This window comes from Thunnus thynnus, chromosome 14, assembly GCF_963924715.1.
Source record: "Thunnus thynnus chromosome 14, fThuThy2.1, whole genome shotgun sequence".
NCBI classification, from domain to species: domain Eukaryota; kingdom Metazoa; phylum Chordata; class Actinopteri; order Scombriformes; family Scombridae; genus Thunnus; species Thunnus thynnus.
The window spans coordinates 16,968,787-16,990,612 of NC_089530.1; the positions used below are offsets into that span (position 1 = coordinate 16,968,787).

Below are 21,826 nucleotides of genomic sequence, written 5' to 3' on the forward strand. Positions count from 1 at the left end.
TGCCGCAGGATAAATATGTACTTCAGTCATCACTACTGTTGTTTTCTAAGTAAATTTTTCAATGACTCTGCTTGTAAGAGAAGTAATCTGCTACTATATGACTGTTGTTCGACTCAAAGAAATTAGCACCAGTCTCAGCTCAAGGCACTGTATGTCTTAGAGCAGGGGTTCTTAAAGTGGGGTCCAGGGACCCCCAGGGGTCCTTGAGGGGGTTCCAGGGGGTCCCCAGCAAAAAGGGCAATAATTAATTTTCACTATAATTCCAACCATAAGTAACGCAATGACAGAATGTATGACTATTTTGGTCATGGTTTCATACACTTTCTGTAATAAAACATTTTAAAGCAAAAATCTTATCAGATGGGGGTCTGTGGTCAAATTTGTGTCATTTTAGGGGTCCGTGATGTGAAAAATTTTGAGAGCCACTGTCTTAGAGCTCATGCAGCTGTAGTGTCTCTATGTAGTTCGCTCCCTCCATAGGTGTTACATTTCTGTGCAACTGTCTTAAACTCAGTTCTTCTTGCAAAGCCCTGGCTTTGATTTCAGTATCACTGCTCAACTTATTTCACCTGCTTCTTAATTTCCTGTAGTTTTTATCGCTGTTGCTGTCAGTTTGACAGGATTAAGTGTGCACGATGACCTCTGTCTCTAAAGCAGTGTGTCCAGTTTTATATCAAACATATGAGAGCATGGAAACCTCAGTGGTCTTAAGCGTTTCTTCTTTTGTAGATGGCTATGATTGGTCGTTGTGTTAAAAGTCATTTCAAACAATCTGAAAACATGTCCATGTACTTCTATAGCTAAGGCTCCTGCTGTATTTGAACAAACTTTTGTTTTGCCTCATATTTGTTGACCTTCAGACTGCACATAATGGTTTAAATGGTTTGTCCACACACCTGCCTTTGAAATATAACACCAGTGCTGGTCCACATACTGTAATAAGCATCAGCTGAGACTATGGACTCATACCATCACTCACAACCTGCTCAGCTCCTCCTCACCTGTTTTACAAATTCAAATGTTGGACATTTAAATGACTTCCTGTGACCCAAGACAACTCAGTCAATGCTTGTGAACACACAGCACGTCTCACTAAATATGGAACTGCTTTTCATACAACCCAGTATTTAACTTTTGGTGATCTTGCATATTTTGGTTAATTTATCTCTGATTTCTGCACATTTCTGCACATTATCATTTCTGGGATCAAAGGAATAACATAAATTCTTAGTTCAATGGCTCTTTAATGCTGACAACTTTTGTCCGTTTTGCAGTGAAACTACATAGCCATTTCCACAGCCATACCTTTAAGAGGAAACAAGTTTTCATGTGAGTTCAGCAAAATGCTGGACAAAGACATTGCTGTAATTCACCATTTTCCCACTAGGAGGCAGTGTTGGAAGGCACAAAATGTAACTGCCACGACCTCAGTGAAGTGTTGGATCATGTAATTTTCTTCACTATTTAATGAAAATAAATTAGACATATCTATTTGGGCCCCAAACACTCATGATGTCTCATGATGACTTATGCACTCTGTCAGCATAAATTTGGGACTAATTTTGGATGCTTTATAAAGCTTTTATGAACAGAGAAAGAGTGTGGTAGTCTTGCTTCATTGAGTTGAAATCATTCAAAAGTAAAATTGTGCTATTTTTACCACTTTGAAGAAAGCCCTTCAGAGTTATTATCCACTTATACTCACAGTGCTGTAGCTCATCTGACATCAAACAAAACCTCTTTCAAGTTTCCAGCTTCTTTGAAAGCACAGCTGCTAGCTTATTCTCTCAGGTTCCTGGTTGCAGTTTGTTATTTTTTTTCTTTTTTATGATCACATTTAAAAACAAACTGCAGCTGGATAAACTTGCAAATGACCAAGTATGGTGGAATTTTCACAGTGAGGGAAATGCTGCCTTGTTAAATACATGAAAATTTGAAACACATGACAAATGAACTGCACTGATATACAGTACTTAGAAATAGTGTATACTCAGGAAGTGTGTCAGAACAACACACACAGATAAAATAGTTGGAACATGTGCTTGTTTGGATTGCAAAATAACCAACAGACAATCTGCAGATTTTTTAAAGACTTTTCCCAGAGAACTCTACTGTGATTTTCATCTATTTAAACTTATTGTAACTAAATTTTAACACTTGCATAGATGTATTTTGTTTTTTAACTTCTCTAAATTCCTAAAGAAATCAACTTAAAAGAAGTCCCTATCTTTGCAAGATGATTAAAAAATCAAGAGGTTTAGCCTCCCATTCAAAGGTTAAGTACAACAAACACAGACTGTTTGATGTCCCTTCCAGTACAAATAGAGCTGACACTCAGAGAGAGAGATTCACTGGGCTCAAACAACCAACCATTCAACTTTTTCTTTAACTAAACCCAGAGCAGAGCACATACAGCAATGGCTGCAGATATTAAAATGCTCTTTTGCTTTGGACTTGCTGTTGTACTAACAGGTATGAGATGATGCATGGATGAAGTTCTGTGTATAATCTGGTAGGTGACAGAGATTTCTTGTAATAGTAGTCTGTTTCTTGTCGGTCAGGTGTGGGAAAGTCTGCGCTTATTGGGAAGAGCCACAGCGATGGAAAGGACGATGTCCTGCTGCAGTATGTTGTTAACAACTCACTGAGGGAGCATCCAGTCCTCACCAAACTCAAACTGGTAAGGGATATAAAGAACCAGCAAGCTGTCATATATTTGTGTCTCATTTGGAGGTGGAGATGATAATTTTAACACTTTCATATCACATTAATTGTTGTAACATTGCTTTTTTACTTGCCGCAGCAACACAGCTGGACTGTTTGCAAGTGGTTCAGAATAATGCTGCTCTGCTTCTGAAAGATTTAAACAAATGAACCCATGTGTTCCTGGTCAAATTTTAAATTCATTGTAGGATTCTTTCGATTACCTTTGGCTTAGTATGGTCAGGTACTTGCCAACGTTAAGCAACATGCTGAAGCAACCAGAAAGATTTAGGTTAGAGATGAAGGTTACAAACCAAAGGTTATTGTGCCTTTTGAGTAGAACCTGACCAATATATTGGTCAGCTGATATTATTGGCCGATATCGGCCTATTACAGATATATCGGTATCAGCATATATGTTGTCTGATATGAGCCAATATTTAAAAAATGCTTTGTTTTTTTTAAGTTATTTAAGCAGCATCTTATGTATATTTGATCCTTTTTCTTAAGTCAAGCTTAATATATATGTACATATGTTTTTTTATTAATAGTAATTTACAATTATTAAATTCCCAGTGAAGTTTACTGTTTCAGTGCACTGATGTCATTTTATACAATAAAGTTTACTGTTAAATTGTAACATATACTGCCCCCATTACATATCTTTGTCACATTCACATTTGAGGGATCATTGCAAAAAATGTGTATTTATATTTATGTATATATAAGATTATCGGCTGATATATCGATATATCGACTCCCTAATATTGGTATTGGCATCAGTCCCAAAAATCCAGCATTGATCAGGCCCTACTTTAAAATTGTAACTTCTAAACTCTGGATCTCACTGCCACTGTATTAAACATTTGTAGACATCTGCATTTATTTAGTTTCTAGTTTTGCTTTTGTTTCTGCTTTTGTGTAATTTTTTAAGTCTTTACTTTTTATACAGCTACTAACTTATCAGGAATATATAATTACTACAATACATGATTTCAGAGCCTGAGTAGCAGTACAATCTTTGGCCACTAGAGGGCACAACAGTGCCAGAGGAGACTACACAGCTCCATGACGAGATCACCTCCAGTACCAAGAGAAATATGTTGTTTATCCCTGTCGCGATAGAATATAATGATATATTTTACATGATTGTTAATTTTCATTTTAGAGAACCCTTGAGGACGAGTGGAATAGAATGATGGTTGCCATTGAACAGGCCCAGTTAATGGCAAATCTTATTAGACTCATCAATGCAACTAAAGCTATTGAAATTGGTAAGACTATGTCAGGCACACACACACACATTGAATGGAAAACTGTAGCAGTAAAGAAAAGCTGACATAACTGGAAATTTAGAAGCAACCATATAATTGTGAAATTAAACCACTGCTGATTACGTAATGTTGAAAATTAAATACCACTGACTTTATAGCACTGAAATGTTTCACCCTGAAAGGCAATGATCTGATTCTATTTAGTCTCTCTTTGAATTTACAACTTTTCTCTGCTCCCATAGAAACTTCTCTAATTTTTTAACCATCTTTAAATGACTAAACTATTAATCTAAAGTGATTAATACTGTATTTATTCTGCAGGGATGTACACGGGGTATAATGCACTGAGCATGGCTTTGGCCATGCCAGAGAGTGGACATGTGGTGGCTTGTGAAATATCAGAGACCTATATCGACATTGCCAAACCATTTTTTAAAGAGGTGAGAAAAAGTACAAAGATTGACTTATATTCAATCATCCATTAAAAAGTTGTCTACACAAGAAAAAAGAAAATATGTTAAGATGTTAAAATTGTTAAAATTTGTTTGTTAAAATTTCGATTTGTTCAAGAAATCTTGAAAAACTCCATAATAAATATATTACACAACTAAATAATTTCCAGTTCTTTGTACTTATCCAACATTTGATTGATTGTTGCTTCTGTCAGAGCAAAATTGTGCTGCAGACAGCATACTGTATATCTACCTTCTGTCAGTATGTCTTCAATGCTGTGAGCCTGAGAGTAAAAAGGTGTCTGCTCAGTCACGTAAAGATGCAAAGCCAAGCAATCAATGAATCAATCAGTTTTTGCCTTACCTAACATCCTTTAAAAAAACCAATTAAGAAAAAAAGAAAAACTACTTAAAAACCTTGCACAACACTCTATTCACACAATGTAACCTTCTGTATAGGCTGGGGTTGAAAGTAAGATAGACATACGGCAGCAACCTGCATTGGACACACTGAGTAAGTGCTTTTATAAATCTCAGTCATGATTTCTGATTAAAAAGAAATTGACTCACTCATTTTTGCAATTTAATTATCATCTCCTTTCATCAGATGAACTGATTGCAGCCGGCGAAGCTGGAACATATGACTTTGTGTTCATCGATGCTGATAAATTCAACTATGACAACTACTATGAGAAGTCCCTTGAGCTCATACGAAAAGGGGGTATTATTGCAATTGACAATGTAAGTACACCTCACACAGGTAGGTTGTGTTAGAGAACATATGCTGTGTTATTCAGAGGTGTTTGACTGCTCTGTTACTATTTGAAGGTGCTGTGGAGCGGAAAGGTTGTGAATCCTGCTGCTGATGACCACACCTCCCAGGCTCTGGATGCACTCAATAAGAAGCTGCACAAGGACGAGAGGATTGATCTGAGCATGCTCACTGTGGGTGATGGGCTGACCATAGCCATTAAACGATAAAATCACAAGATTAAAAAAAAGTTACATGTTTGTTATAATGGTGCATTAGTTTTGATATTGAATATAAGCTTAGAATGTCATATGTGGATTATATTGCCTTCTGTATTTTTTGTCAGCTACAACAATCATCCAAGGAATGCTTTTTCAACTGCAGATTAAACATTAAAACAGCTTCCTCTTATCACTGTGTTGAATGTCTTCACAAGGACAGCAATCATAAAAGTGCTAAATAAAACAAATATACCATTTCAAGCATCAAAAATGCCCCAAATCAATAAATACCTGTGCATCTCAGGATCAGATAAACATAAAAAATAGTAGTTTTCTTGTTATTGTAACAGAACATGAAACATCTCATTTTGTTTACAGGCTGATATGATCAGCTCTTTTTGTGGCTACATTACTGTAACCACAACATCTCACACATCAAAAAACAAATATGATGTATGGGGAATAAAGCTGAAAACAACTCAAGACTAAATCTTTTAAAGACGCTACAGTTAAGCTCTTTATAGGAAGATGAACACAGAAGCCTTTGCATATGTTATTTCACAGTTGAGTGTTTTTAATTGTTGTGATCTTTAGTTTTTAATATACATTACGCTTTTTATGTACCATTTTACAGCTGGGTCTGAAATACTGTAACATTCCACTTGAATTACACTATGGCAAGGATGTTTTACATTCTTGCTCTATTACTAGCTGAAGGCAAGCAGCTCACATTCAAGGAGTCCATGTCTTTAAAAACAAGGGCATGATTCAAGTCTACACTGGCCTGAGGTGTTACAGTTTATTAGTACAGACACATGTAAATACACATAGAAAGCCTTCACAACATGAGTGTTGTATGAAATGTAAGTTTTGATTTACAAGTGTAATTAGCAGTAGGGCAAAATGAAGCATAATTTTATGCTTTCAAAGACCATGTAATCAGAGAACATTACACAGTACAGTTAGACAGTAAAATCTTGAATAACAATCATATTTCATGTGTTATACCAATGTTCTTAAATTAATTGAAAATTACAGAATATATATGCTAGCATTAAATTAGAAGATAAACAAATGTGGTGGAAGAAGTATTTAGATCATTTAATTAAAATAAAAGTAGCAATACTCTATGACAAGTGAAAGTACTGCATTCTAAAGTTAAGTCAGCACAAAAGTATTATCAGCAAAATGTACTAAAAGTAAAAGTGTCAAAGGTAAAAGTACTGATTGTGCAGAACAGCCCCTGTCAGTGTTTTACATTATACATAATTTTATTGAATTATTATTGCTGATGCACTAATATGTAAACAGCATTATAACATTGTAGTTGGTCAAAAAAGAGCTAATTTTTACTACATAAAGTTTGGTTCTTTACTCAATAATGCATCATATTTTAAGCTGTTTGCATGTAAAACCTGAAAATGCAAAGTAACTAGCCACTCTAGCTGTAATACACTCACCAGCCACTTTATTAGGTTCACCTGTGCAATCCAATACAACAGCTCTGCCATAAATTGTACATTTACAAAGCTTATACATTTTCAGTTTTTGCTGACATTGTCTGAAAGGTGATAATTCTGCTTTATGTTTATTATTAAGGTTGTAGTGGGTGGTGGTGGTGTACTGGAGTGCATTATATTGAACAGTGTTCCTAATATTTTGTCCACTCCATTAACATACATGAGGAGGGCAAAATATTAGGAACACTTTTCAATATAATGCACTGTAGTATACCACCACCATCACCTACTACAAGCTCAGTAATAAACATTAAGTAGAATTATCACCTTTCTGACAATGTCAAAAGAAACTGAAAATGTATAAACTTCATAAATGTAGAATTTATGGCAGAGCTATTAGATTGCATTAGATTGCACAGGTGTTCCTAATAAGGTGGTCAGTGGGTGTATAAATGTAGTGGAGTAAAAAGTACAGTATTTCCCTCCAAAATGTAGCAGGGTAGAAATAAAGTAGCATATAATGTAAGTAAGTCACAAGTACCTCAGTTTTATAAAAACAAAGTACAGTACAGGAGTAAATGTACTTAGTTACATTTCACCACTGAAAACAAAGAATTATTGTGAAAAACTTTGGAGGAGAGAAAATCGAAGAAGAAGAAGAAGAAGAAGAAGAAGAAGGATTTGAATGAGAAAATGACGTCATCTGCTAAAAGCACTAAAACGGGTTGACTGTGGTCTAGTCTTAGAAAAGGGGTTTAATAACAATTAAAACACATGTCACACATTGTTATAATAATAATACAAAGAGAGTTAATTGATAATTGTTGACATACAGCCAGCTCATCTACGTCACTGCTGTCTGCGACAAAACGTAGTGTAAGCTCTCATTAAACCAGCAGCTGATGCTACACCTTTTCAGCACCGCGGACAGCTCCGTTCTGCATACCGAGCAGATGGCGACGGGTATAAAAAGTCCGCATGGAGCGAATCTGCAGACATTCCCACAGCAGCACACAGCATGAGTCACAGCATGGAGAACAGATTCGACTTTCCGCAGAGAAAAACTCAATCTGAGTATTTACAATATAAATCAAAAAACCTGGAATTCGATACCGGTGTCATGATTAGGGGGACATCCGCAGGTATGGATTTGAGCAGCCCGTTATCTGGAAAGTTCAACGAGAAAGAATTGCTGCATGGCTTGAACGACCGTCTTGCTGGATTCATAGAGAAGGTGCACCAGCTGGAGCACCACAATCACCTGCTGGAGAGTGAAATCGAGGAGATCAAAGGGAAAGCAAAACCCGCATCTTGTTTGGAGCAGGAGTATGGACCAGAGCTCGGCAAACTGAGAGAGCTGATCCAGGACATTACACACCAGAAGCATCAGATTGAAATAGAACATCAGAATTTGGAGGAAGAATTGTCCAAGTTGAGAAGAAAACATGAAAAGGAGGCGCGCAGCAGATCAGACGCAGAGAGCAATATTATGGTCCTGAAGAAGGACATCAGTGACGCGTATCAGGCCAAACTACAGCTTGACAAGAAAGCGCAGTCTCTCGTGGATGAAATCTACTTTCTGAAGACAAACCATGAGGCCGAGGTGAAAGTGATGTTTGACCAAATCCAAAATGCGCAGGTGACCGTCAGGGCGCACGAATTTGGCAGCCCTGGCGTCACTGCGGCACTTCGGGACATCAGGGCACAACTGGAAGGTCATGCCGTGTCCGACGTCCAGCAAGCAGGAGAAACTTTCCGATCTCAGTTTGCAAAATTAACCGAAGAAGCCGAGACCAAGAGAGAGGCGTTAAAAGCGACCCAGCAAGAGATTCAGGAGTACAGGAAGCTCCTGCAGGCCAAGAACATCGAACTGGACTGCGCTAAAGGCACCAGGGAAGCAATGGAAAAGCAACTTCATGACGTCCAGGATCGCCACAAAGAAGAAATAATTCAATACCAGGTAACACTAGATAGAGTGGATTAAAAAAAAAAGTTATTTCAGTGTTCAGACCTGCATATCCTATCCAGTAACAAATGTTCTCTCCTCTCTTGCTCCAGAACACAATCAAAGAACTTGAAAATGAGCTCATAAATTGCAAATTTGATATGTCTGGTTATTTGCGGGAGTACCAGGACCTGTTAAATGTGAAGATGGCTTTGGATGTGGAGATACTGTCTTACAGGTAAGCTGCACTAAATCCAGATACAGTAGGCCCAGGCACTCTTCAACAGTTGGTATGGGAAACATTTTTGGGGTGAAAAAATATCAGTTTTCCATAAATTTCCTTGTTGCACAGACATTTCCACTTCTGCTTTCACTGTCATCATCTAGGTATACAGACTATCATAAATTGTGTGTTTAATGGTTAGTGGACTGCAATTATATAGCACATTTCTAGTCTTCTGACCAATCAAAGTGCTTTACAATACATGACAACATTCACCTATTCACACACACATTCATATGCTGATGGCAGAGGTGTCAACCTGCTTATCAGGATCTAACCTAATGCACATCCACACACACATGTACACACACACACACACACACCAATTTGGGGTTCAGTATCCAGCCCAAGGACACTTGGGACTGGAGGAGCTGGGGATTGAACCACCAATCTTCCAATTAGTGGATGACCTTGCTCTACCTTCTGAGCCACAGCCGCCCATTTAACATTTAAAGTACAATACAATCCACAAGGTACTGGTGGAAGGTTCTGGTGCAAATAACTACAGTGTTGCACTATGGGAATCGTAATTGCAAAAACCAAAAATATACTAATATATCATCTGAATTCTATTTATATAGCCCTAAATCAAAATCACAAATTTGCCTCAAAGGGTTTTACGATCTGTACATCCTTGATTCAGATAAGGAAAAAGTCACCCATGTCTCCTTGTCTCAAGTATTTTCATTAATAAGGATCAAAATAAATATTGTAACAATCTCCTATCTTGCAGGAAACTTCTCTGTGGCGAAGAGGCTCGGCTGTCCACAATGTCGGACACCCAGATCTCGTTGCCCTACATCTACCACCAGTCGCCTGTGTATACCCTCCCTTGCCTCAGTCGGCCTGGAGGCCCACAAAGGCGAGCAGAGCCCCAGTACAAGTTTGTAGAGGAGATCATAACGGAGACCACCAGGGAAATTGAGATGTCAGAATTTGAGGAGACAGGATCAGAGGAGACGGAAATGGGAAAAGATGAGCAGGAGTGTACTAAAAGAGATAGAGGGGGTAGCGAAGAAGAGAAGGATAATAATAAAGATGGTGGAGAGGACAGAGGTGAGCAGGTGTCTGATAGTCAGCAGAATCACGTAGAATCAGAGGAAATTGTTGTGAATGGGGATGGGGAGAGTCCTGGTGAGGTGGATGATGAAGGTGACAAAAGTAAAGAGGAGTCAGAAGAAACAGGAGCAGACAATGAGGACAATGGTGTAGATAAAAATACTCAAAGCAAGGTCGAGTTAATTGACAGCCATAATACAGAAGAAAATGAGCAATATGAAAAAGTAGCTGAAAACACAAAAGAAGAGAAAGAAGATGCAGCAAGAGTGCAAACAGTTCAGAAAGATTTCCCTTCAAAACCAGAGGATTTAAAACTAGAGGTCCCTGTGGAGGAAAAACTTCTGAAAAAATCTGAGGATGATGAAAAAGACGCTGAGAAGGCTGATCTAAAAGATAGTCTGACCCCAGCTCAAGCGAAGAAGCATGTTGATAAGACTTCGATCAAAGAGTCTAAGGAATCAGACAAAATTCAAGAGCTAAGCAGCAGTGTTCAAGTGAAAGATAAGGCTCACACTTTGGCTTCAGAAACAGTTGAGAAAACCACAGATTTTACAGCAGAGCCAAAGAGCACTTTGACCGCAGAGACTGAGGATCTTTCAAAAAATAAGGCTAAAAAAACCTCAAATATACTACCAAAGAGTGAGGGAAAGGAACACAGTCATTCAGAGCCAAAGGAAAACAGTCAATCTGAACCTCTAAAAGATCAGGATAAACTTGCAAAAAGCATTCAAGATGCCAGGGATGATGGCAGTAAGGGCCAAGATAAAGAGCCATTGCTTAAATCTGATGTAAAAAGCCTTCCTGAAGTGGGAGATCAAAAGCCAGACAGTGGTGACAAAATCCAAACAGTCCAAACTATGTTGCCAAAGGAAAAGACAACTGTAACTGCAGAAGTCAAAGAGTTACATCAGAGGGCGACCGAGAGCAGCCAGGTTCAGAAATCAAAGCAGTTTGAAGGCTCAGAGAACATAAATGATCCCCAAGGTGAAACTGAGAAGTCAGAGAAATAAGAAGAAAATATCAAACAGAAGGATATTTGAAGAAGCAAGGATCATTTCCACCTCATATGACATATATGACAGTTGAGGGACATATATCAAATATCAAATAGTGAAGCTAAACACAGCTTAACAGCTTAACCATTGCAGCTGACTTACAGGTTACATCTGATCTAATCAAAGTCAAGTCATCAGCAGAGCCAAGTGAAGGGAAAGCTCTTCTCTTTAGAAAGACCATTTCAACAGAAGAGAGCATGATTCTTCTAACGTTTGCAACAGCTTTGCCCTGGAACTTTAAATCTTGTCATGTATTCAAATCTTTTGACTCACTACTTCAACTATTGCAATTACGAGAGTAAAAGATGCAGGGTGAATTTTGAATTTGCATCTATATTTATTTGCTTTGGTATGTGCTGACAAATAAACACAATATCAAATGATTCTGTGATTCTACATATTTTGTTGATCGCACCTCACACAGTTATAATGCGAATAAAACTTGCTCATGTTTCTAGCATGGATAACTCAACTGATATCAATATATAAGTCCACTTACTGCAGTCTTGTGGTTTTAACTTTCTATCAAAGTCAATACCAGCATCTCTTACCCTCATGACTCTGTATCCAAATAACCTCCATTCATCAAATCTTGAGACTAACTGAACTGCTGATAGTTTGTCTTCTAAATAAAACAAATGCTGTACATCCATATCAGATCACTGAATCAATTACAATAATAATAATTTAACACGAGCCAAAGGTAATGCTATTCCACACAAATCACAAAAGTTTGACAACTGCATTAAAAGTCAGTACACCAACATTATGCATAATCTCAGTGGGGGCGGTGGAATTATTATACATCTTTTTGCCAAAAATAACTTCTAACACCTGATCTACATGTCAGAACATTGCTTGATTGGCTTCAAAGCAAGTTTCTGAGAATTCTTGACAGTCAAAGCCCCGTGATTCAACCCCAATTTAAAGACCTAAACAACCTCAGAGTATCAGTTTTGACAGAACTGGAGAGGATACGCAAGGAAGGATGTGACAAGCTGTGATTGCTGTCAGTGGGGCCACTATAAAAATATGAATCAATAATTGAAACATACAAGATAAGTGCCAAATTTAAGTAAGAACAAATTCCTGCTTTATGGATGTTTCCACACACAGCAAGAGGGGTCACTGAATGGTTTGTTGAGTATGAAAATGATGTGAATCATATGCTGTGACCTTCAGTCACCAGATCTCAACTGAGTTTATCATTTGTGGGATATTTTGGACAGAATGTTAAACATTACTCTTCATCACCATCATCATCAAAACTATACGAGGAAGAATGGGGCCTCTTAGTACAGTTCCACTGAAGCTGTTTGCTAAGAGACTTCATTTTTGTTTCTCCTTCAATTTGTCAACCATCTGTACAAACAAATTTGACTATTTTTTTTAAAAGATCACAGAAATTCTGTCACTATGGGACAGTGTAACATTTCTAATTATTACACAAAATGTGTGAAAAAATGAGATATACTGAGAACATTTTATGCTGACAACAGATTTTTAAATGAAATCTGTTTTCATTATGAAGTAGTTAAGCATGTTAGATGTGTTTGCAATGTGAACTCTTGACATGTACCAACAAACACACTGACACATACAATGTGTGATGAACCAAGCAAGTCATTACATGTCTAGTTGTTAGTTGCACTGCATCACCACATAATAAAAATACATTTATGGAGTTCAAAGTCTTTATTGAAAATTTATACATACACATAAGGACCTCCAAGACTTCCTGTGGGCTCTGTCTCCGCCCAGCACAGGGAAGCACTTTTGAGAGTGCACACATGTAACTCTTGGTTACACCTCTTCCGGACATGATAGTTTGGCATTTCTGTGAACAATAATTATGTGCCCCCAGTTGTCTGTTAGTACAGAATGAACAAAACTAATTCTGCTTGGTCGGCCAAGTGTATGGGTTCCTCTCAAACTTACAGACCAAACTTTAAGCAACCCAAAAACTGCCCAGTTTAAGGGAAGGTCACGTGTACAGCTTTAACAGAACATCACAAACCCCGATGGCCGACACAAAACAAAACATAACAGAGCTTTAGCTTGTCCTTGTGTGCATGAACAGGAAGGTTGCAGCAGTTTTTAAATAATAGCACAAATAGTCTAGTGTACTTCACGAGGTTTGCAAATGAAAACTGTTTGGATGACAAAGGAATATCAGATGATCAGTGATTGTAAAAGTCAGAGAGAAGGTAGGACAACGCTCACCACACAAAACCGTCAACTGATGAAAAAAAAAACGGAGTGTCTGGGATTATCACAATAAAGCCACACAGAGTTGATGACAGGCAATGGGATTGTATTGATTTCATTATTATTATGGCAGTGCTGGACAGGAACAACGACATGATTTATAAATAATATGCCACCCACTGACTCCTGAATAGATGCAACTACAAAGTAAAAAGCAACAGAGGTAAAATATACCAATGACAAAAGCACCAACTTAAGGTGGTACTCAGTTTGTTGTTGTAGCCTTTGAACCAATCTCTCCAAGATATCCCCTTGCTGGTTGGAAATACATTTTAAGGCCAGATTCTTCTGATATTCCCTAGTCCCTTGCAGTATGACGAAAGTTTAGGCTTCCAGTTCCAAGCCCAGACCCAGCTTGTGGCCTCCAGCGTTGATGTTCTTGCCGTCGACCAGGCCAGACAGGGTGAGTTTCACACCTGCGCAGGAAAGAGGAACCGACATTAGCCATTACATGTGTAAACAAAACATTACTATTCTCAAACACAGGTTAGATTTCTGAGAATGAGAGCTAGCTGGAAACGTAGGCTGTTTAGTGTTGCTATAAATGACTCTATTCTAGGTCAAGTCATTTATAGACCATCTGCTCAAAAGTGAACTGCTGTGTGGGAAGACTAGTGTAGAGCCTACAGTTGTGATACAGGAAATCAACTAAAAACAGAGGTAAATAACTGTAGAACTTCTGTTAACTGACACATTTTGTAAACATCCTTAAGCTTTCCATTAACCTGTAAAACCCAACTTACCTGGTCTAAGAGTCTGGGTGTATCCAACACCAACAAGGCTATTGTTGTTCACTTTAGCCTATGGAAAAAAACATGACAGTCAGTTGTTGACAATTTACAGTACATTCTTCTTTGGCCTCATCCACTTGAAGTCTTGGCTGCACTACTTACGCTGACAGAGGCATCCTTGTCCAGCTGGTATTTGGCTGCGATGCCGAAGCGTGTGCTGTTGCTACCAGCGGTCCATGCCAGGTTGACTGCTGTCTCCAGCTTGTCGCTCACCTTCTGGTAAATGGAGCCTCCAAACTCAGATCCGTCGTTGCTTTAAAGATCATAAGAGACAGAGAGAGATTTCACACAACAAGAAACACAAACAATGGGATTTCTGACTAAACAGGTTTTTATTGCAGTCTTCAATAGCTGTTTAGTTTTATTTGCAGAATATTGCTCTTCCCCGGGCTGCGCATGAAATCTGAAAAAAACAAAAAAAACAACCTGCCATTCTGCTGGATTTTGCTAACAATGACAAACACATTTGAATTGCACTTTTAAGTCAGTAATCAATAGCTACAAAACCAACTGGCCTTAGAAAACACGATTGTTCCATTGCTGACATTTTTTTGAGCTCAGCAACAGGCAAGTTTGTGCAAATAAACTGTCAAGTGTCAGTGACAGAATAACACCGCACATTTACTGGTACAGTACAATGTTTAAATGTGTCCATTGCCTACCCTCTGGCTTAATTACAGACGTACAATAAAATACAGGCCCTATTATTTATTGAGTTGCCTTATTTATTCAGTTTGGTGCACGTAACTAAGCTAAAGCTATTGTATTCTCTCACCTGTATTCATGTTTTATGAGCATTTGGCACAAGTAAACAAATTCTATGTTGAACAAGAAGAAGCTGCTCTGCGACATTTTTGCTTCCGGATGTTAAAAAGGTCCTATGGTTGTTTGATCTTTGAGTCACAATGGGGAATGCGTCACCTTAGCAACCTGAGCTTTGTGTATTTGTTTTTTTTTTTTAATTAGGTTTTGGTCGTTTCATTCTTCTTCTTCGTGGCCTTTGATACATTTGAATATAAAAATACCATGTTACCTCATGTTTTTGGTAACTTCAGGCACTGTACAATACATCACATGTATAGGTATTTGTAGATTATAAAGGACTTTCTAGATCAAGTTTAAATTTAGGTTTGTGCCTCTGAATTACTGAACTGAATGTTTCATCCTGAAAAGGTGCAACTAGATGGTACAAATCCAAACTTATTTGGAGAGTTTTCTACTTACACATTGGTATGCAACTGGAAGTCTCCTGTCTTGTAGCCAATAGCAAAGTTGTTCTGGGTCATCTTGGATTTGGCAGTGTCAAAGGTCATCTGGTAACCGGCGAGCCAACCCTCGTAGCCGACGACAGCAGCTCCGTGGATGGTGGGGCCAGCGAAGTCAAAGTCGACATCACAGCCCAGGTTAACATACTCTCGCTTGTAGGCGGTCTTAACTTTGCCGCTCTTCTTGCTGTTGATGACAAATATGGCTTTGGTCAATTGTAAAGTGAAAGCTCGTTTAGAGCTGCAACAATTAGTCAATTAATCAATTGACAGAAAATTAATCTGCAAGTATTTTGATGATTAATTGTTTGAGTCATTTTTTAAGCAAAATATGTCAAATATTCGCTGGTTTCAGCCTCTCAAATGTGAAGAACGCATTTCTTTGTGTTTCTTTGGGTTTTGGGCTGTTTATTGGACAAAAAATATTTGAAGATGTCACACCTTGGACTCTGGAAAATTAGTCATATTTCACTATTTTCTAACATTTTATAGACCAAACGAATAATCGAGGAAATAGTCAGCAGATTACTTGATCAATAACAAAAATAATTGTTAGCTGCAGCCTTTATCCCGAACAAGTCAGGTTAGCTATTAAAAAAATAATTTGTACAAGGGATAAGTTACATTTCCTTCAGTACGCCATTAGTCCATTTAACATGCTACTACAAGGCCTTTAAATGAACAAATCTTGACAGGTTACCTGGTGGAAATGGATATAAAAAAATCTTTTGCGAAACATCTTACGTAAATGCAATAAAAACACAAATGATCTCAATGCTCCAAATCCAAATTGTGACTGTAAATCACCTGATTGCAATTCAGTCAGTATGAGATAACATAGTCTACAGCCAAGGTTTTACGATCCCCGAGATAATTCCACACCTTGGCTCTCTACCAGCTGTCAGCTTGAGTAACCACCACGATGAGAATCTCTTTTTTTTATTTTTTATTTTTAACCGGCATTTGGCTTGATGCTGGTGTTTTATTTCCCAGTCTTAGCATGACATTGTAGCTTCGAACATGCTGTCTCAATGTAGTCACATAACTCCACCCTCACAAACCACCCCGCAGTCAACATGAGGACAAGCTTCCTATAGGCTGTGTGCCATACTCCTCAAGTGATTTACACCTCACAGAAAGCAAAATACACAGGATTGCCTGAGCATGTGGGCACGCTAGTAAGGCAGATTTCTATTCCTCCAAGAAAAAAAACTGTAATAACTCAAGCAAACAAAGGTGAAAAACATGACAGCAAATCATAGTCATGTATTACAACAGAGTTGCTCCATATGGGGACAGGGGTCAGATGGCCTGCAACGACACTTGTCAGAAGCATGTGCAGCACAGATCAGGTTGCCACTACTAGTCTTGTAGAGAGGCAGCAGCCAGAGTAAACTACATTTGTTAAAGGTGCAGTGTGTAGAATTTAGTGGCATCCAGTGGAACGAACTTTGCAGAAATGGAATATAATATTCATATGTTTTAATTAGTGTATAATCCCTTAAAAAATAGGAATTGTTGTGTTTTCGTTAGCTTACAATGAGCTCTTTATATCTAAATAGGGAGTGGGTCCCCTTCCATGGAGGCCACCATGTTTCTACAACGCACAACAGACAAACCAAACACTGACTCTAGAGAAGGCCTTTCACCTTTTTCACATCCACCGTAGGTTTTCCTACACGGGGGGGGGGGGGGGGGGGGGGGGGGGGATTCAGTTGGTTGCAATCTGCAACCTCACCACTAGATGCTCCTAAATCCTACACACTGGTCCTTTAAGTATGTTGACCAGTGAGTTCAAATTAAATTTTCATCAAACATTTGCAGTATATTCTTAGAAGTAAATCTCATGTTTTATGTAACAAATCATCTTACCCAGTGTTCGGTGAGAAGGTTGTGTCAAAAGTCAACTTCAGTCCCTTGGCAATCTGTGAGAATCAATTACAAACCATTTGACATAAGAAAGAAAATGTTGTGAAGACAATTTTGGCTATTATGTTGAAAATGTTTGAATATTTTCCTCACTTGATCTTCAACTGTGATTTCTGTTCCCAGGGTGTTGTCAGTGTTCCACTTCTCAGTGAAGGTCAGGCCATATTCTGACCTCTTGTATTTAGTTTCCAGGCTGCCTGCAACTTTGCTGGTATCAGTGTTGGAGGAACCAGATGTTTTGAATTCCTGCAGGAGACAATTTTAGAGAAATGACAATGATAAGAAAAATGTAAAGACAAGTTACAAAGAAACTGGTTCTTTCAATGTTCTCTCATTATATTTACAACATTGGAAACAAAGTGTTCAGGGCAGACTAAAACCTGGGCCTTTGTCTTTTGGAGCTTTCACCTTAAGGTTTTGAGGTTTGACCATGTTTAACATGGACATCTGACATAACAGTATATAAATGACAGAAAATCACAAAAAGAATGTATTCCCTTAAAGTTAAAAACAAATATTATTGCCTGTAATCTATAGCACTGGGATGATTCATCAACTAACTACTTACAACACTATCTATAATGGATTACTTAATTCATCAGGCAACAAATCATAACAGTTGCAGGTTCCAGCTTCTCAAATGTGAGGCTTTACACTTCTATACTTTGTACACAACAAATTGTGATGGATATTTTTCACTCCATCATATTTTATAGACAAAACAGATAATCATGAAGATGTCAATAGATTAACTGATAATGAAAATAATCTTAATTTGCAGCCCTTAAAATTAACATGGCTGGGTTTTGTTAGATATTAGGTCTGACACGTTCGTGAGGCTGAACTCCATTGTTCTGGGTAATGACTTGCTACCTTTATGGCTGACAATGCCATAGTAAAAAAAAGTAAATCTTTTCAAAACAGAGCCATCACACAGAAGTGTCAAACAAATTTTTGTCACCTAATGAAAAACCTACATTAAGATTAAGTTCTAGTTTTGTATTTTTCAGAGAAATTATCTTACCACTCCACTGTCTGACTTCGTCTTGACATCAAGCTTCACCAAGCCAAATCCTGAAAGAAAGAAATATTTTGTTCAAATTATTTCAGAGCTACTCTACAATATCAACTAGACTTGGCAGTACAGACATTTTAACATCACTGCGGTCAAACTGTGAGAAACCATACCATAGCCTTTGTTGAAGATGTCCTTGGCAGACTTGCCCAGATCAGCATATGAGGGAGGCACAGCCATCGTTTCTGTAGACAGAAGAAAAATAATAAATTGTGATTATTCTCCTGATTTAAAATGTATTTCCACTAGACTGTGTACATTTTTAAAGAAAAAATAATAATGACATGGTGATGTTTTAACAGCTGCAATTGCAAGTTCTGACAGTAGAAAATAGTGAGATATCTGAATGGGTGAGTGTTTTTGCATAACGAAAAGAAATAAATTATAGCAAAAGAGATTATAGTGAACAGCCGTAAAGGTAGTGTGTGAATTCTTGCTAATATAGCTGATGCATTTATCCTAAAGAAAAAGAAAACTGATTCACATGTTAACTGCAACAGTATATGGTCCTCCTACAGTTGCCACCACTGCTGAGCAGACAGTTAGGCCTTGCATTATAGGGTTTGACATTTACAACCTATACGAGGCTGCTGCCCTGTGGATGACTGGACACACGGGCCTTCCTCACTGCACAGACTGGCCTGCATCTCCTGTACCGGTCAGCTTTTACTGCAAAACTATGGAAAATACATCCTCTACTGCACATCAAACTCTTCTCTCCTATATGGATCAATTTAACAATCTGAGGGTACAAGTGTTAATCAGTCCACTTTCGAAGTCTTATTTGACAGTGTTGGTTTCACTTTGCATTTCACGCCAGTATTACAGAGCTCCAGGTAGTAACAGCAGCACAAGTGCCTGACAGCCTGTGAACAAGGTTACCGAGGTAGAGGAGCCATTTTGCCGCACTGGTGTACCTAGGTCAGGGCCTGCTTCTTCTTATTTAACTTCTCCACATTAGTTGGCCTGCACGGCCAGGCGTGGCGAGGCACATGCCGGTGCCAATTAGCAGGATGTGTTAATTATCTGTGCTCACTCACACTCCTGTTAACTAGGCCGTAGGGAGGATAACATAATATTCGCTGACATTATACAAGAAAATTAACATTTTTTTTCTTTGGGGTATCTCTGCAGAACATACGCCACTACTTCAGCAACATGATACATGTAACACAACGCAAAGCTGCCCTGTTTTTTATCATGAGATGTGTCAGACGCAGCGTGCCGAGTATAGCTAGCTCAGCTAACTTTGCTAGCCTGCAGAGTACCGGTGTGTGTAAAGCAAAGCTAAATCGCCGGTTTCTCGCATAATTAAGTGGATTAACAGTGTCAAAAAGATTAAAATACGTCTCTTACCGGTAGAAGAAGGGCTAGAGGTACACGAAAAGCGACTTTATTAGAGATGTTCCTCACACCGCACGGCCGAGGGAGGCGTCACCGGTTGGAGGGCGAGCTGAAGGAGACTGCACCGCAACGAAGTCCAGACCTATCACATCTCCGGCGGAGGACCAGGGACGTTCAAGGCTGTGCCTGAGTAGAAAGACTTTTACGTCACACAGTGCATGACTAGACGTCAGGATGAGCAATAAGATATCAGTGTAAAATAACAATGACATTTTAGTCTGATTGAAATAGCTTCCACCACCGTTTTACTCTTAAATAAATAATTTGTTACTATGACAACATGAGTAACAAATCTGTAAACTATATAGTTTTTTTTTCTCTTTTTTTTGTCTTTATTCATAAACAGAAGTTTTTTGTTTCACAACCCTCTGTCCCTCTTTTTTTGAGTGAATTGAACTCAATGCTTAACTCTCTTATAAATAATAAAAAAGCGACAGGTTCTGAGAATATGACAGAATTTGATGAAACCCCCTGAAGTCAGGTCAATTGCTCTTTACTAATGTCTGACCTTGAGATTTTTATTTATTCAATTAATTGATTATTATTATTATTATTATTATTATTATTATTATTATTATTATTATTATTATTATTATTATTATTATTATCATCATTTATTTTTCTACTTATTTAGAATATTTATATATCTCTCATTGCACATACACATTTACAATCTAATACTTGATAATGTAGTTAATGTCTTTGTTCTTTTTTCTTTTTACACAGCCAAAGAGTACTGACATGTGTACCAAACATACCTCATTTCTTAGCAGAAATAGATTCCTTACTCACCACTGTTAAATTTCTTAAAAATAAGAAGTCCCACTGCCATCAGACTGTGAGAACAGGAGAACTGTGACAACAGGATAAAACAGCTGTGAAGGCCCAATAAATAGGAATATACAATAAGTAGAAATATAGCTGGCCTTTGTAGATAACACTGCTGCATATTTCATTCATATTTTGTATTCACTACCTCACCTTTATAACATATAAATATATAACTACAGCTACACCTACCAGAACAATTACTTCTGCACATAGCCTAAGTATTGTAATGTTTATAATGTATATAGATTGAATTCCATTTACTTGACTTCTTATTTTGTTTGCATTTATAACTTCTGGTTTTTATCTGTTTCCTTGTTTTCTACATTGCTGTACCATGTGAATTTCCCCACTGGGGTTCAGTAAAGTCTTATCTTAAGTCCATGCTGGGCTCATATGGTTTATTTTTCTCCATGAATGACTAATGTTGTATTATGACATATCTGATTTTTGCCTCATACGTATGTGCTTTTTTTGTTTGTTTGTTTTCCCACTTTTCATCCTCTTGCTGCTTTTATTAAGTTTTACAAATCTATTGCCTGTTTGTTTTATTTTTGTTTGTATGCTTGTTTTGATATTTATATCTGACTCTTTTGTTTCTGTGACTCTTGTTTCATGCAATGTTGAACCTTTTGTCTACCTGTATGTTTGTACTGTTCTGTTCCTATGTTGCAACAAGAAAAAAAAGACCTTGCCAGGTAAATCAATTTGGATCAACTGTAACTGATGTGTGCACAACTGTAGCGCTGCAACTAATGATTATTTTCATTGTTGATTAATCTGTCGATTGTTTTCTTGATTAATTGATTAGTTGTTTGGTCCAAAAAATGTCACAAAAATGGTGAAAAATGTCGATCACTGTTTCCCAAAGCCCAACAATCCAAAGATATGCAGTTTACCATCACAGAACACTGAAGAAACCAGAAAATATTCATATTTGAGAAGCTGGAATCAGATAATTTAGACAGAAACAATTAATTGTTGATTGATTATCAAAATAGTTGTCGATTAATTTAATAGTTGGCAGTTAATCGATTAATCAACTCATCGTTGCAGCTCTACA

General features: G+C 37.8%; 3 protein-coding genes across 3 annotated transcripts; 2 read left to right on the forward strand and 1 right to left on the reverse strand.

Annotated features, from left to right (window-relative positions):
- The first annotated feature begins 2,333 nt into the window (after positions 1-2,333).
- comtd1 (catechol-O-methyltransferase domain containing 1) lies at positions 2,334-5,708 on the forward strand. The gene is made up of 7 exons (XM_067611112.1): positions 2,334-2,472; positions 2,562-2,680; positions 3,872-3,977; positions 4,299-4,417; positions 4,889-4,943; positions 5,037-5,170; positions 5,258-5,708. Exons 1-7 carry the CDS (start codon positions 2,418-2,420, stop codon positions 5,408-5,410), a joined length of 741 nt encoding a protein of 246 aa, XP_067467213.1. The 5' UTR covers positions 2,334-2,417; the 3' UTR covers positions 5,411-5,708.
- Positions 5,709-7,469: 1,761 nt separating this feature from the next.
- Positions 7,470-11,650, forward strand: LOC137197111 (novel protein similar to vertebrate neurofilament, medium polypeptide (NEFM)). The gene is made up of 3 exons (XM_067610272.1): positions 7,470-8,821; positions 8,920-9,044; positions 9,823-11,650. Exons 1-3 carry the CDS (start codon positions 7,880-7,882, stop codon positions 11,156-11,158), a joined length of 2,403 nt encoding a protein of 800 aa, XP_067466373.1. The 5' UTR covers positions 7,470-7,879; the 3' UTR covers positions 11,159-11,650.
- A 1,229-nt stretch (positions 11,651-12,879) lies between these two features.
- On the reverse strand, positions 12,880-20,047 carry vdac2 (voltage-dependent anion channel 2). Its single transcript, XM_067610270.1, has 9 exons — positions 19,888-20,047; positions 18,645-18,716; positions 18,481-18,530; positions 17,550-17,702; positions 17,400-17,452; positions 15,487-15,714; positions 14,365-14,515; positions 14,215-14,272; positions 12,880-13,887 (listed from the first exon to the last, which is right to left on the reverse strand). The coding sequence occupies exons 2-9, from the start codon at positions 18,709-18,711 to the stop codon at positions 13,796-13,798; spliced, it is 852 nt and encodes a 283-aa protein (XP_067466371.1). The 5' UTR covers positions 18,712-18,716; positions 19,888-20,047; the 3' UTR covers positions 12,880-13,795.
- Positions 20,048-21,826: the final 1,779 nt, after the last annotated feature.